Consider the following 17736-nt stretch of genomic DNA (forward strand, 5'->3'; position numbering starts at 1 on the left):
ATATTATTTCTGTATTACTACGAGCAGAAAGAACATCCTCACCGTTCAAACATTATATCGTCAGAGGCAAAGACTCGGGTCCTTTTTCTTCTTCTATTGTTAAATGCTGTCTCGACTTTTTGGCAAATTTTTCAAACTATTAATAACTGTTTCACACTGCAATAAAATAAGCACCTTGTAGACTAAATCATTCATCAATGAAATTTGTCTCACTGACAAATAGTCTTCACAAAGGTACAAAGTTAACCTTACAACTAAAAAACATACCTCAAACTCTTCCTTATTTTGTCACTATTTTCTTGCTGATATTTAACCACATGACAAATGAGCATGATCCAAAGCTAAATATAAAAGAATGTGTCTGCAACAAAAAAATTAAAATAATGATTACTACAGCTATACAATAATTAGGTCACTATTGAATTCATTGGGGAGTGCTAAAAGGAACCTAAAGGAAACACTGTACTGTGATGATTTAGTTGATACTGTCCAGCATCAACCAAAGTCAGCAAGTCTCCAAGATGCAGGCACGGCAAGCGCAGCATTTTGTTGTGTGTTATAAAAACATGGCGGAGGGAGCAGCAGGAAAACCTTTACTTATCTCTGGCCACAGCCTACAAATCCAAACATCCACTGTCGCCACACTGCGTGTTATTAACAAACACTGACATGGAGTCTCAACTCTGACATATAGGGTGAATGAATGCACTAAAAATATTGTCGACCTCCAACGAATAATGAAAATACCATCATTATTTTTATTGATAATCTATATCATGTCAATATAAAACTTGATGAAATTACAATAGTTTGAGTGTCAGTCATTTTTGAACATTTACAAGATAAACTAAAACGGGGCCAGCAGCGTTTTCCAAACTTCTCTTTCTGAGTACTGTGGATACCAGCGTATCTGTAACAGAGTCAAAGCCTCTTCAAACAAAAACGTTGTAATAAGGATGTAAACTCAGAACGTTTGGTGCTCATTTCCTTCTCAGTGGCTCTGCTCTGTCCTTATGAGACAAAATCAGAAAATATGAGGAGCAGGTTTTGTTAAATGGTCTCTTACAGGTTTTTAGACATTTATCTGTGACTTACAACGTATATCACAAACAATCCATTTCACAAAAACAACACAATTTTACACCGCCCACTACATACATTGCAGTTGAAGTCATGTTGTTGTATCGTGTCATGATTCAGAGAAATGGAAGAAAGATAAAAGCTGAAGTGAAGCAGTCATTAGGACAGCTGCTCCTCGGATGTGCAGCAGGATCTTTCCACACAATGAGCTGAATTCAGGATGTTTTTACTGGAGGCGTGTCTCTCACGGGGGACACACATACGTTGTGTCTAAATGTGGAAGGGTGGGTTTGCAGGATCGTCCGGCAAGCATTTTTCCGGGGCTCTTTACGCCCAGAGACCTCCTCTCTCTCTTTGTCCTTTACGCTAAGCAACATTCACAGCCCCGGGTCCCTCACACCCTTCACCCTTCACCGACAGCTCCGGCCCCAGAGCTCCACTGCCGGGTCGCCGGGGAGGTGGAGGTGGAGGGGAGGGGAGGAGGGGATGAAATCCGCCATCATGCCAAAAGCCCATCCGAGCGGACCAATGCCAAAGCACCATGTGTGTACAAACAACTCGACTGAATCCGACTCAATGTATGCTCAGGCCTTATCTGGGTGAAGCCAAATACACTCTGGGCTATCAGAGGCAATGGATGAGCGATTGGAACTCTCAGTTTTCCGGCAAATGCAAACACATCTATTACGCTCGGCCGCTTCAAGCTGTACAAATCAAAATCAGTGTGGCAAGGAGGAAAAATAAACACCACGCCGTGTGACTGTTAAGAAACTCGGGAAAAAGCAGGACTTCGCATATCGCACGGATCGGCCCCGAGCTATATGAAAACTCCTGAACGGCCGTCGCTGGCCGACTTTTGCGGTGATACGCAGGACATCAGGCAGAGTTAATGCAGGCAAAGAGTTTTTCTAAATACCTTTTAAAGGATTTGCAAGATAAGCCTGCCGGTCTCTCCTAGAAGGAGCCCCTAAAGGACGGTGGAATCGATGGATGAGAGAGGATTTACTGTAGGGCGAAGAGCAGGGAAAACTGTTATTTAATGCGAACATGTGAGCAGAATAATGAAGCAGGCAGGAAGCTCACGAGTGCGTGTGCGCTCGTCATTATCAATGGACTAATCTTCCATTAAACCATTCCATCAGCCACATGGATCTAATGGCCACCGGATGAAATGTGCTTTTTATTCCTGCAAATCAACCGTTATCATATACACACCTCTCATGCAGAGTGAGGTGAAAATATCACAGTGATACAAAGCACCCTGTATACAACAACAGCAACTGAGCTCATGACACAAATAAAGCTTTGCTCCTTAAAGTTTAACACTGGTTATTTAATGCCTTATTAATCCTTCCGTGGGTACCAAGTAGAGAGAGGGACATCTGACCATTTGAACCACGATTGGCCAATCAGAGCGGCCATGAGCAGACATGTGTCCAGCTTTGTATTTTTAGATGTGAACAGAGCTGCAGGCAAACAGAATTGTTTTAACCTCCAACCTGTTATAGCATCTGTGTAAAGCTCACTAACAGCATGTGTGTGTCTTAATACAACTTATCATGGAACATAAAAGTCCAATCGATACAGCTGCACAAAACATCCCATTCTCATAGATATCAAACCAGTAAGGCAATAATCGACAAGTCAAGTTAATTTTTATAGCTCTTTTAAAAACAACAGCAGTTGACCAAAGTGCTACACCGTAAAAAAAGACACAACCTGAAAAATATATGAATGAATAAAATAACATAAAATAAAAGGACACTCAAAAGATTGGGAAAAAATGTAAGTCTTCACGCTAGTCTTGAATATTTAGACGAAAAGAGAGCGCTTAGTTGTGAATGTGAGACTGTGCCAAAGGTTCAGGGGCAGCTGGAGCAAATGTACGAGCATTGGCTAAAAAACTAACATTAACATGCCAAATATGCCAAAGTCCAAGAATAACAGACAAAAAACCATCAAGATCCATGAAGTGCTAGCTTGGAAATATGTTCCTCTCTTGCCACTTTAAAAAAGAGAATAACAAAAATCCTGGATCTGCCCCTTTATTCACGTTTGTGCGAAAAGTCAATAGCTTCTTTCTTTGTCCATCCTACCAAGTTTCACAGAATTCATTTCAGTAGTTAAAAGTTGCCTCAAGTTGTAAATTCGCAATTGTTATAACTATAACCGGCATTTTTACTGCATAAAAACAGCAACGTACACAGACGGAGCAGCCGTAACTCGAAGAGGAACTCAAACCAACTCCATGCTATCTGTCTTGCAAGAAAAAACATGCTGACAGAAGAATAGTACGGTCTTCACAAGCTGCTGAGATTCATATTAATGACCTAAAACTGATCTATCATGGATGGACAGCAGTGATTATGGTGATTGAGTGTCCACCTCAGCCCGAGTTGTGCGGAGTCCCGTCAAGGTTAAGACCAGTTTGGAGAAGAGCGGGTCTCCACGTGCGGAAAGGAACTCCTATGGAGCGTTGTTAAGGTGAGAGCCCCCCCCCCTCCCCAGGATGGACCCTCTTGTAAAAAACGCTTCGTCTTATTAATGGTAATAAATGCTGTTAGCCCCCACCCTCCTCACACAACCCCCCCAGCAATAAGACGCATCTCTTCTTGACTAAAGTCCCCTTCATTAACGTTATCTCAAATAGGCACCCACTCCGATGGCGGGAGAAGGGATGGGTTAAGCTGCTTCATCCAATTTCATTTCTTCCATATGAGGCCGGGTATCAGTGGTGACTGCTGTGTCAGCGCGGCACACAGGGCAGTTTGTGCTGTCATGTGGCCGAAGCACCACATCAGCACAGGAGTTTTAAGTCGCCCGAGAGCCGAGCGGCCTGCCGGCTGATCAGATACTATCGGGAGGCGCTCCTGCGTTGGTGATTTTTAATTTTCAAATGCACTCAAATGGCAGCTGAGCACAATTCATGGTTGACTTGCGTAAGGCTTCTTTTTTTTATTTATTTTTTTTATTTGTGCACAACGTCTAGCACCTTCTTTAGCTATTTTCTGCTTTCAAAATATGTCCGTGCTCGCAGCAGCAGCAGCCGCCGCCACGCTGTGAATACGCAAGAGCAAACCGGAGGACAACGGTAACTCTGTGTGCGCTGCTGGGGAGAGAGGGAGAGAGGGGGAGAGAAGGAGTCAGAAAATGCAACAAAAGACGTGAAGGAGAGGAGGAGAGAGAGGGGAGAGAGCGGCGGAGAACGTGTGAAACCCGCAGACCGTCAAATGATCTGGCCTCTCTCCAGGCATGATGACTCAGGGATGATGGCACAGTTAGAGCTAATTAGGATCATAAAGCGGAGAAATGTTTTGCCACCATGATGTGTCGGGCACTTCCACCCTATTGGCAGGACTTCACATTAGATGTGAGAGAATGTCTGGACAGCATGCTAAACAGCTCACAGTAATAATATTAATAAGACGAATTAGCTTCATTTAAAACAACAGCTACACTGGAAACTATTCGAATTTTTAATTGGACTGCATCAAATGTGTAGATAACGTCTCGGCTGCGTGATGATTTGAAGCTGGCAGTCCTCCAGCAGGAGCGCCAAGCCATCTACTGATTGTGTTTTTGATTTATTCATTAGTTTGATTAGTAAAATGTCAGACAAAAGTAATATAATGTCCAAAGTGAGGCCTATGAACTCCATGTTAAGTCTAACTAACAGTGTTATCATAACTATCCATCTTACCACTTAAATACTCTGTGCACTATTCATACTATTTATAATACTTATCTATATCAGTCACTTATCTGCTCTTCGTACCCTCCTTACCACGACTTATATTGTAGGATCAGGATTTTATACTTATTTTACTTTTAGTTTATTATACACACGATAATTTCATAATGTTGTTATACTTGCACAATGACAATAAAGTTCTTTGAATCTAACTAACAGTCCAAGAAACATCATACATGCAACTGGAAAATTGTAGATTTTTCAATCAAGACCTGCTTAGTACATAATAAGCATACTTTCTGTTTTCATGCAGTTAGATGACGGGTTAGGAATTGTGTTAGGCTACGACAGAAACCTGTGACATGCTAACTACTCTCTAACCACAAACCTTAAAAGGTTTTAGTTTCACACGGTGAGTTGAATGAGCATCACTGAGGAATGAGCATCACTGAGGAAGCTCAGTACGACTGTTCAATGCCGTTATGATGTTTTGACCTATCATTGCTGCACAGTGGGGAGTCAGGTTGATCCATCATTAATTCACAGAGCACAATTCTGCTTCCCTTTGATTCTGGTGTTGTGAGGCAAGAAATAACCTTTTATCTGAATTAAAGACCAAACTGCAAATCATCCCTGGCTCAAAGGTGAATATAAGGGGTTGCCTGATGATTTCAAATGCGGGAAATGATCTTAAACAAATTAGATGTTGTTCATTCAAATGGCTGGTTGAGTCAATCGCTCACAACAGACACAACACGGAGGGGTCACGAGCAAAAAGGGCCAGAAACTGTAAAAACAAGGTGATTTTGTAGTTCCTCCAAAAAACATCAAATATTTCTCGACGGGAAAAGTGTCGTGATGCGTTCACGGGACACGTGTAAAACGCAGAGTCACATATTTTTACTCCGAGAGCGCTGAGAGGGCCACGCTTTGTCTCGACTTTGTTTCTCAAGTCCAATGCCAGCTCTCGTGACAGTCGCTGTGAGGCAACTCTCTTCATGTTGCGTAGCCTGGTAGACTGCAGACGCACACACACTGACAGGAGGCAATAATGCTGCTGACTTGCTGCGCTACATCTCTGTTTATGAGGACTGACAGCTCACCAGCACGTGCTGCACACACACAAACACACACACGCAGGGAGACAAATCCTTACTAATACACACTCACACATGTGTGCAGACAAATGAACACACAGAGGCTCATCTGACGCACTCCTAAATATAATTCCCATTGCAGCAACACATGCGTTAGCGCTGATAAACTGTATTGCTCTGTAACTGTTCTCAAATGTCTCCCCCTAAAGTACCAACTGCCTGAAAAGCCGCTGTGGACAGATTGACGGAGCGGAGCACACACGACTAACTCCATTAAACTTCTGTGTGTTTGTCGTCATGGCAACAAGCGCAACAAGTTATTTGTGCTGTGAGTAATACCCTTATCTGTCCAACTGTGGGAGTTGTCAAACAACAGACTAATTAACTAAAAGTGTCACCTATGAATTTTAAAATCGGTATCTGTGCTTGTCATACTTGTGATTCTGTTTATCTACAACCTGTGTGTGTGTGTGTCATTGAGACATTTTTGGTTTAAATTTTGTTTTTTTCGGCGCCTGAACTTTAAATACAATTGCTCGCCGCCAAGCTCCAAGGAGCCAAGAGGGACTATTACGAGATAATTTCTAATTATGCTAATGTGCTAAAGTTGTGCTTTTCCTTTTTCCTTGGTCATTTTATCAGCCGTCCTCAAGAGACCACAGTCAGTCGTAATAACCCGTTCTCCCTCAGCTCAGCGCGCAGTCAGTTAGAGGACGCCGTGTCCTGAAACCGCCGACTCCTCCGCCGCCGCTGTACCCTTAATCAGGAAGCGCCTGTAAAAATTCACAGAGCCATGCTTGTGCACAGAGAGGGAGCGCCGCGCCGCCTCCATCGGCGCTGACCTTCATTAACCTCATAAATGCCAGCGGTGTTTCTGTCGCAGCTCTTAATGTAATCAGCACCAACACAAACAAATGTGACAGAAGTGTTTCGGGGGCTGGAACTGCAGCTTTACATCTGTGAAATAACAACGCGTCTCCTCTCCCGCTGCACACGGGCGGCTCTGACATTGAGACGTCCCGACACGGAAACCAGCACCAGTAACCGCTGCGTTCCAATAACCAGGACAACCAGTAACCAAACCAGCAGGAGGAAACTGGTGGTGTGGATCATTTGCAGCAATCAGCAAGATGTGTGTGTTCATTTAAGTCTCTCTGCTTCTGTGTCAGTTTGTGTGTCAGTGTGGGTGTGTCTGTGTCCTGCTGCACAAGGATTGTATTTCTGAATGTCTCTGAATGTGAACACAGGCCACTGCAGGAATTATACTGTACCATTGCTCTGCATATGGGCTGTAACACAGGTTCTACACCAGGCAGAGAATAACTGACACAGTGACAACATGAACCAGGTTGGAATCAAATTAATCTTGACGGTGAATGAAACAAGAGACGGACCCTGCACAACCTTCTCTTCATCACGGCTCCGTTATAGCTGAGCTGCACCTGATATCTGCTGGACTGTCGATGTCTCTGATACTGAGCAGGAAGCATTTTTCATTTTTCATTAAGATCTCACTGCAGTAGTATCTGGCCCTGAGCAGCTTAATGACAGAGGTGCAGAGATAACACGATAGTGACGACAAGCATGATATTGAAAAAATCAATTATTGATATAATGTTAATAATACAGTTATAATATCATTGAGTTATACTGCGCCCCTTAAGTGACTTCTGTTTCTTTACGCTCTGATGCTGTAACTATTTGGCTCACACTCCACATTGTTAGTTACTGGTTTCTAGTTCTACCCTATGAGCTGTCTCTCTCCCTCTTTGTGTCTCTCTCTAACAGACGAAGAAACTCTCATGTTTCTTCTGAGACTTTCTTATCATTTGTCTGTCCATCATCGCCTCCACTGCTTCTGTATCAGTGAGGCACCTACACACAAACAGCCCAATCAGAGTAGTGTGCATGTGTGTGTGTGTGTGTGTGTGTGTGTGTGTGTGAGCGTGTGTGTGTGTGTGTGTGTGTGTGTGTGTGTGTGTGTGTGTGTGTGTGTGTGTGTGTGTGTGTGTGTGTCACAAGTGTAAGTTAAATGCAGGCGATGCATACATGCAGACTTTAACAACTCAAATGAAAAGCAATACTACTAAAATATTTAATATTTCAATGGGATTTATCAATATACAGCTACTCAGTCGTCAATCACAGGGATAATCGTCCCTAAACCCTAAAGGTAAAGTAATTAATTTGCCAAAAACAGGATGAAAATTGCAAGTTGACTGATTTATTATTTAGTGAAAATCTGATATCGTCAAAGCCTGCTCTCTGGTTTTATCTTATTATATTTTATTGCAGCTTTTTTACTGATGCAGTCTGTCAGACTCTAACATGTGGAAAATAAACAGAGAAAACAAAATTGCAATTTTTAGTTGCTTAAAAAAAGCATAAAGCTTCAGGTTTTTTTGTAATGCACTTTTTAGATCTTTAGCCTTGAATGAAGAGATGATATGGGAGAGGCAAACAGGAAATGAGGGGAGACATGTAACGCCCCTGTTCAGAGGTAAACTGGAGATACAATACAAGACAATACAAACATCTAAAAAAACTGAATCTAGCAACAAAAAGGTGAAAAGCCAATTAACTTTATGAGTCAACAAAGATGAAAAGACACCCAGTTCTATTCCTACGTGAACCTTTATCACATTATTAACATCCCACTCTTTTCTTGCTGTATAATAAAGGCTGCTCATAAAATATATATATATTATTATTTATTTAGTTTTAACTTTGAGTAATGTTCAATGTCATAGAACGTCTGCAAAGCAACAAACTAACCACCGACCAGCGAGTGGTGAGAGTAACTAAACAGATAGGATGGAATCTTCTGTAAATATGTTAGTTTTCCAATAACGCTGCTGCAGCCACTGCCAAACACAACTTTTAATTTCATGCTTCATTACAGGCTGAGGACAATCTCTCATATCTGACACTGTACCATCAAAAAAAATGCATCATCCTCCATGTACAACAAAGCGATTCTAAGTTGTTTTAAACTCGGTGCAATTCAGAGTCAAAAGCTTCCAATCCAACAGCGACCAGTACTGAGAGATTCATGTGGAAATTCACTCGCATAAAATATCCACTATGTGCAAACCAATGCAGGATAAGGATTCATAGAAAAGGGACGAAAATCCTAAGGGAGGTTCTGTGATCCTGAGCTTCTTCTCTCCATCCTGACCTCTGCCCTCACCCCGATGCTTCCTTCATCACGGCTGAGAGAAACGGATGCTTCCACAGAGCCCGGGCTTCCTCCCACTCCCCCTCCCCCCTTCCACGGCTCGGCTCCATGTCCGACACTCAAAGAAGTCCCCAGAGAGCATCGGTGGGTCTGCCGCCGTTTGTGGCGTCCGCCCCGCTAACATCTCCTCTGGTGTCTTCTCTTTAAAAAAAAAAAAAAAAAAAAAAAAAAAAGGAGCCTGGAATGCGCGATGGGGGGTGACCCTCACCCCTCTGCCCTGCCCTGCCCTGCACCCCCTCTCCTCCCCCACTCGGCCTCAACGTCCACCGCCGCACACACTCACCCCGACCCCTCCGCCGCCGCCGCCGAGTCGCCCAGAGAGACAGCTCAAAACGGTAATTGCCACATAAATTACGTTACACTGTGTTTTTCACATTTGCCCCTCGGCGCTCCCGATGATTCGCTGATATACTGTACAGTGCGCTGGGAGAACAGGGTGATAAGCACGGCTGTAAAAAGAAATAATGTTGGTCTATAAATCTCTGCCGTGCTTATTTTTACGTTTAAAATACCTCTGTGGATAAAAGACAAGGAATATGTTGCACATATGTCCCAGTTAAAGGCCGATGAGGGGGGAAAAGGTCACACTGCTGATTGACAGGTCGGATTTTGCCGAAAAACACACACACACACACACGCACACACATGTTCCTGCACACCGCCGGGCTGTCACACACCTCAACAGGGATTTTGTTTGTGGCACCGAACATCCCTTTGGAGACGTAAGCGACATAATAAACACAACAAACAATAATCACAAGAGGTTGTGATTAATTAAGAGGCAGACACACAGGATGTCAATGGATCCTTCTGGGGGGGGGACAGGGGGACAGTGGTCAAACACTGTGCTTGAGGGAGAGCAAACAAACACAGAGCGAGGTGCGAGCACGAGCCCAGCGCCCGGGCCGACGGGAGTATTGTAACCTGAACAATACGATGAGGCAGCGGCTGGCAAACTGCAGCACAGAGAGCAAAAAAACACAGATGGTGGATTTAGTAAAGTGTGGGATTTCGAGGAAGACCGTGCAGAGAACAGGGTCCGGGTGCCAAAAAGATGAGGACAAATCAATCTCAGGCCTGTAATCTGCAGTCTGCAATTATTTTGTGTCGTCCAATCCGACAAATGAACAACTGCAAAGAAGAGTTTAGCCGTGAAACAAAACAAAAAGAAGAAATTAATAGTAGTTGTGAAGAGGAATCTGCTTACTATCTTATGAATGCTCACACACAGGTTTTAGCGAGTCCATCTACAAATAATCTGCACTCTTCCCCGGGGATTAAGCCCCAAATACCAAGCAGTAATCCCTCTGCGACTTTTTGCCTTAAGGTCTGTAAAAAATAATTGTGTGAAACCTCAAGATGATCACATTTGGAATGAAGGAATCAAAAATAACAAAAAGGCTCAGTTCAGCTTTTTGTAATTTGAAAAAAAGATCATTCAATCCCAAACTGCTTTTATTTTCTAAAGACAGTTTAGGGAAACATGTGCAGAATCTGGGGCAAACAATGGGACAGGAAGGATCCGATCGGACAGAGCACCACCCGTCCACCTCCTGCAGCTCTGGGCGAGTCAGCGGCCATCAGCACTTCCTAAAGACACACTTCATTTCCAAGCGGTCCCCTGAACTGGCCCCTAATGTCCCGTGTTATCAGAATGAATCAGCAGTGCTGATAAATTAGCCGTACGGAAACACGCTGCGAAGGCCTGTCAGCTAATGTGCGCGCGTTTGTGTGATACTCATATGCAATGCTTAATGTTGTGGAACCAATTCTGTCGTTTCCATTATGTAAATACATTTGCCTCAGCACTATATTTTATGTATTGTCTGCCTTGTCTCAATTACTTGGGCTATTAAAAATCAAGAGGTTATGGAAATGAGGTGCAGTTGTCTGTTTGTAGTTTGATGACAAGTGCAAAGTGTTTATGAAAGCTCGTTATGCATTCAATTGCAGTCGGATACGTCAACACGCTCCGAGCTTTCATCCATATTCCACAATGCAATGGGGTGGCACGTCAGTATCTGCAAGCATAAGCAACACAAAGAGTTGTGCTCTCATCTGTTACACGTATAAATAAATAAAAATAAACGTCTCATCGCTATTTTTTTTAATCCTCCCCTCCTTTTCTCATGGAGGTGCCAGAAAATGTAAGCAAAAAAAAAGGATCATGTCATATTTCTGGGAGGGTCTGTGGCTTCTCCACAGCAGATACATGTTTGATGCTTCAGTTTTTTGGGGGGGAAAGTTGCTGTTGATGAGAAAAAAACCACCTCAGGAAATAATCAAGAAAACTAAAAATCAGGAGAGTTTCCTCACATATAGTTTACAGAATATAAAGGTTTCACTGACATATCAGAAATAACTTCTCTCTCAATCTTTTCAAAATGTAATTTCCCCATTTTTCACAGAGGAGTGGACAACGGAACAACAAATTACACAACAGCTGAACAGCGAACAAAGCTGGTGGTGAATTGTGAGCATTTTTACCACACAACTCCAAAAAGTGAGAGGTGTTGAGATGGAAACTGGTGATTAAAGTCCTGGGTTTTTGTTGTTTTTCTCATATGAAAATGTGGAATAAATGACATTAATATATGTAAGTCAGTGGTAGAGATACTGTAATTTACTGGGTTATTTAAACCAGTCAGCATATATCACAGTGCGGCTACAGACAAACGCTCAAAAGGAAAAAATTGTCACCGTTATCATGTTTCATTCAGTGGAAATCAGCAGCTTTTCCATTTTAATTACACATATAATTGAGTGTTTTCCAGTGTGTCACACTGTGTTAACACACCGGCTCCATCCTCCCTTCTTCAGGAGGAACCCTTCTCCTCTTTACGCCTCTGATTAGAATTAAAAACAAATACACACAAATAAAAAAATCATGGCACTAAATTAAATGTTTTTTTCTGAATTTTGGAGCAAATAATGCCTTATTTTCATCTTGTCTTTTTTCTGTGTCAGGCCCAGAACAGATTCTCAAACTTTATAGTGTTGAGAGTCGGTGAATAAGGAGCAGCAGAGCACTAAGATCCAAAGCTTGCATTGAAGGGAAATTATTCAAAATTAGACAATAAGAGAAAAAAAGGAAACTGAGAAATTATGAGGAAAATCAAGATTGTGCGTCTAGCCCTTGTTAAAGTGACAATTAAATGTGTGGGTCATTTTCTTTAAACAATATGTGTAGCTTCCATACACTGAGCATCGGGGTTGTCTGACAGTGCAACACACACGTTTAATTATCCGAAGGCGTTAATAGAAATTAGGGAAGAAACTTGTATCTTTTTTAATGAGGAAGTTATTTTCCTCTGAAAAAAAAAAAAGGACAATAAAACAAGGCGCTTTTCTCACGAACCTACGTCTATTATTCAAACTATTTAAGCAAATCCAGAGTTTAATTCCCTTCCTATTGTCCTGGATGTCAGAGACGATGAAACGTTTTCGGGACAGCAGCGCAGCGGCAAGTTCGGCTCCAGCGGCGGAGACACGATGCGTCATTCCAAGGCGCTGGAGCGGCTGTTATTGCGCCTCATTCACAGAGAAGATGACATTTCTTTATGTTCCTACACTTTCCACTATATTTGGATATGTGCACTGGCTAAACCCGGAGCGCGGAGCTGGCTGAGGCTGCATGGCACGCAAGGGCTCGCCCGGCGGTGCGCTCCGGTGCCGCCGCCAAGGTTGCGCACGACCTCTGTCCGCGCTGGAAACAGGAGAGAGCGGCACTGGAAGAAAACCCTAACCAAGTGTGTTAAAGTTGTTACCTTTTCTCTTGGATCGCCTCCTCCTCCTCCTCTTCAGCTTGCATTTCACCTGGCCGCCCTGAGCCCCGGACGCACGGCTGCTGTTCCCGAGCACGGATGCCATCGGCGCACGCAGCCCGTCGCCTGCTCTGGAGCGCAGCGCGGAGGAGGAGAACCAGGAGAACTTGGGAGAACTCGACTCCTGCTCTGCACTTTGTGTCGCTTCCAGCCTCCGGTGCCGTCGCTACCACGCAGGAGGGTTTGACGTAGACTCGGGGTAGACTCTGTATTGTCGGCTTCTCCCTGCGAAAAGCAGCGTGGAGAGGGAGGGAGGAGTGGGTGTGTGCGTCTTGCTGTTCGCGTATATCACCTCTGTAACTCCGGCTCACACACACACACACACACACACACACACTCTCACACACAGACACAGAGAGACTGTTCTCAGCGCAGCAGCTCCGGTTCCTCCGGCTCCTCTCCCGACTCGAAATGTTTGGCATCAGCCACTTTGGATTCAGCCATGCATGGCTCCTATCTATTTGCTGCCGAGCTTTCTAATTAGGGTCCAATCGTGGCTGTCTGGGAGGTGTGACATCACCAGCGACACCCTCCAGCCCACACCCCTTCCTCACCCGCTTCCACTTACTCCACACTTTTTTTTTTTTTTGGTTCCTCTTCTTCTTCTTCTCCCACATGCACTGCAGGGGAGGCTTGTTCCCTTCTGAGGTCAGAGGTCAGCCTGGTGCAGGGACGCTGGCTCAAGGGCACTTGCAGCAGGTCGGGTGTTTGGCAACGTGAGGGGCTTGAACGTGGGTTTGTCCTGTTGCTCCATCCTTCTGCAAACTCAACTTCAGGCTGGCGGAAGAGGAGGGTGGGATCATTTAGACACTGAGGAAGAAAAACTAAGTAGAAAACACTTCAAATTGTCTCTGTCCTCTCCTTGTAAATTACTTTTTGTCAACTGAGATTTGGGATTTTTCATTTTCTCGCAGGATTATGGATCTGAAGTAAATTCCCCCTCATTCCAGCTCTCTGTTCTAAAGTCACACGAAGGAAGATTACTGTGCTAAGATGCTATAATGTTCAATTAACTGTCTTTTTTCAACACACACAGCAACAACTCTGTCACATCAAATGCTCGTTTAAAATACGCGCTCTGTCAGTTTAATTATCCCACTTTTCCTATTGACAAATTGTTTTCTACAATTTACATGACAAAATGTGGCTTTTTTTATTTTGAAAAGGCGAAGGTGAACACAGGGGGCAGAAACTCCACTGACAGAGCGCCGCCGCCGCTGAGTTCCAACATTGTGACACTTTGGCATTTTTGTGTGAAAGCGCAGCGTCCAGGCTTTCAGAAAGAATCTGTGGCTTTTGTATAGCTGCGGGTTATTGTTTTATTCCCCTGGCCTCTGCAACGGAAGTTCAGGTGTGCGTTGGGAGGAGGCGCTATGGGACTGCCGGACACACTCACAGCCAGTTCAGTGAGAGAAAAAAAAGTGCATGCAGATTTATTTGTTCAGGCCTAAACTTATGGCGGCTTCATTGCCCTTCCCCTGGCTGGTTTCACTGTGTTAGTTTGCGTCTCTATATGGGCAGTTACGCAACAAAAGGTCACAAGAAAATGATGATGGTAAAAAATGACATGAATCAGTTTTCACTGCGTGTAAAAGCTGTTATACTTTTCCCTAAAAAACACCTCCTGGTACCCTCGGCAGCTCCCTCCCATTTAAGTTAGGAAAAAAAAACAGCCTATTTGCAGAAAAAAAAGCCCCACGACATGTTTGCTGATGTCAGATTGAAAAGTCACTTTGAGGCTCTGTTGTTGGGTGGAAACATTTCCTCCCGGCCTGAGGGCCACAGAGAGAGAGAGAGAGAGGGGGAGCGAGGGGAGAGCGAGGTGAGAGAGCGGAGGCCGGGGCCGTGCACCAGGCTGCAGCCATGCCCTCAGGACGACCACAAATATCCATGTAAATTGCAGTTTAAGAGAAATCAATACGAGTGACAAGTTGCCAATGCCGCTATCTGGGGCAGTAATGAAGGTGTGCTGGTTGTTTGGGGGGGGGGCCCGAGGTTCAGGTTAGAGGCACATGGACGTGCACACACTGACACAGCAAGGTCAGTGGCTGCTGGATGGATGCAAAGTGCAACTGAAGGTTCCGACTAACCTTGATTATCTCGACTGTCGCCCCTAATGTACTGTTTCTCTTTTACATATATATATTTAGAGCTGACGTCAACTGACCGATGACATAAACTCTGAATTCAAAATCCATTTTTTTCTACAATGTTTGAATTCAGATTTTCTCCAGTAGCACTACATAGCAACCTGACTTCATCCCTTTTAGGTTCCAGTCAAGGCTATGGTTTGGGAAATAGTGGCTGCAGCAGAGTCGAAATAAAGTATTTGAGTCATTAAAATTATTAGGAAGCTAAAAGATTTGTGGAGAATAAACTGTACATTATATAATATATAATAATAGGTTTAAGGTTATAACTATGGCATGATTTTAAAAAATCTGGCCTGCTGTTAAGGACGGAAAACAAATGTCGCCCAGTGAAAAATCAATGTCATACACGTAAAAGACACCAACGAATGTGTCTGCAGAGTTTGTGGCGATAGGAGCAGACATCGGTGTCACGTGATCTCTGCAGCGGTGTTAATACGTCACTTCCTGCCTCTGTCTGCTGCACCCGGCTACTCCACCTCTCACCTGAATAATGCTGATGATTTGATGCTGCTGTGAACGTGTCTGTGATGAAAACCTCCCGCGGTGTTGTGCATGTGTTAGAGACAAACTCTGGGTAAACCCCTGTAGCCAGTTGACCTGCAGGTCATGTCTGAATATGGCTTCAGTGTCAAATCTCTGGGTTGTTTACAGATGCACAGGGGAAATTTAACATTGTAGCTTTGCTGAGATTAAGGACACAAGAAACAGATATAAAAAAACAACTTGTTACTACATCTCCCATGATGCAACTCAATAACATTTTGTAATTAGACACATGTTGTAAAAGGCCATGTCCTTTAAACTCCATTCAAAGTTGATCACACAGGATTTCTCTTCCGTTCAGTTCTTTTCACAAGACCTAGAAAGCAGAGCTGCAGAATCATATATCGATAATATATATAATATATAACGATATCATAAGACTGTTTCTAAACGACTTATTTATGTGTAGCATCAGAAGAGCGCTCTCTTAAGATAGAGTTTAAAAAAATCTATTTTTTTTTTTTGTGTTTTGTGATAAATTTGGATGTTTTAGTCTAAATCTGCCAGTTTAAAATTGTTCAAATAGTTTATGAAGCTCCAGGACTCTGAACTGTGATGAGGATTATTATTTATTACTTTCTGCTCATTTTTTTTATGATCAGAGAAACTGATCAGTTACATGATACAACAGAATATTTGCCTCATCCCATGCTCTCTGTGAAAAAAATAACCTCTATTCTCTTGAGCTTTCTCTCTCATTTGTACAATATTTATTTACTCATCATTTTAATCTTTAATACATTTTCTCATAACAGAGCCCACTTATCTTAATACCTCGTTTTTTTTGTTTTTGTATGCGTCCAAAAAGCTGCACTTTCCTTGCTTTCATAAAAAATGATTAAATAAAAAAATGCTTTCCATTCCAGATGAGAGTCCAAATTAAAGCAGTGATATCTTTGATATTTTGTAGGCCCAGTTTATGATCTAACACTGCCTGTGTCTTACAGAATAGTAATGTAATACCGCAGTAAATAAGGGAATGAAAGACGTCTATATTAAACATCTCCTATGACACAAATGCAGCGGAATGTGGTCTCTGTTTTCTGTGTTTACTATTTAGCCGAACACATAGCATTGGTTGGATGTCATATCTATGGATTAAAGAGTTAGATTTTGATAGAGATTTCAACAAACTCATAGCAACAAGTCTTTCTTCCATCGTCAAATCAGACCCCTGCAATCTGAAGATAAGGAGGCCAATCAGTATGCTGCTCACACACAATCATTTTCTGCATTTCTGACTTTTCAAACATATATATATGTAACTATATATATATATATATATATATATATACATAAATATATATATTAACACTTATGTAAACTGTTCACATTGCTCTTAATGCCTCTTAAAATGCTTTTTAGCTGCCAAACTTGATCTTATAGTTTTCATTGTTTGAATGAATTCGACAATGTGTCAGTAATAACATGAGCCCGTCTCCATGGTAACGCATGTGTTGCTTATCTTGAAAGATATCCGGCGAATTCATAATTATATCAGGGACACCTAAAATAAATAGGAAAATTAAACAATAAACTTCTCTTGACCTGATTATAGTAATTTGGGGGGAGAAAGCGACCCTGCTGCTTATCATCTCCTCCCAGCCAGGTGAGCGTGGAGAACCCTCGGACCCCCCTCATCAGTCTCAGGGCGAGTATTGACTTCAAGCTTTTACTCTTCGACAGGTGGGGGCAGCAGTTAGGTGCTAGTTGCTTTATCAGGTGCTCAGGCCTGTCACCGGGCAGACGACCGGGGGACTCACACGCACTCTAACATTCCCCCCCCCCACACACAGCCAGTTTGCTCCTTACACGAATGGACGGCGAGTGGTGGCACTTGGCTGCTTCCACTCCGGTTGTGTGTCGCATCCACACTCTGCAGGATGCAAAAAGCCTGAAATGAAGGAATGTGTCTCATGTGCTCTATTAGGGTTTAAGAGTCCAAGTCAGTGTGACCAGAGAAGAGGCTGAATCGAGTCCAAGTTGAGTTCCTGTTTCCTGAGTCCTAGTCTCTGGTCCTGTTGCTACAGTCAGCAATTTATATAATTTTTTATCTCCATACCTATTGTGTCCTTATTCAGCATTGTGTGATTTATGATGGTGTTTCCTT

The 17736-nt window shown here is 43.1% G+C and overlaps 1 protein-coding gene across 1 annotated transcript in view; it reads right to left on the bottom strand.

Annotated features, from left to right (window-relative positions):
* Positions 1 to 12976, bottom strand: part of adarb2 (adenosine deaminase RNA specific B2 (inactive)) — a 192161-nt gene extending 179185 nt beyond the window's left edge. Inside the window, exon 1 of the mRNA XM_061094080.1 lies at positions 12874 to 12976. Within this exon, the coding sequence (XP_060950063.1) occupies positions 12874 to 12976 (103 nt within the window). The remainder of the gene's footprint in view (positions 1 to 12873) is intronic.
* Positions 12977 to 17736: the final 4760 nt, after the last annotated feature.

The sequence above is a fragment of the Limanda limanda genome, chromosome 20 (assembly GCF_963576545.1).
Source record: "Limanda limanda chromosome 20, fLimLim1.1, whole genome shotgun sequence".
Classification (NCBI taxonomy): domain Eukaryota; kingdom Metazoa; phylum Chordata; class Actinopteri; order Pleuronectiformes; family Pleuronectidae; genus Limanda; species Limanda limanda.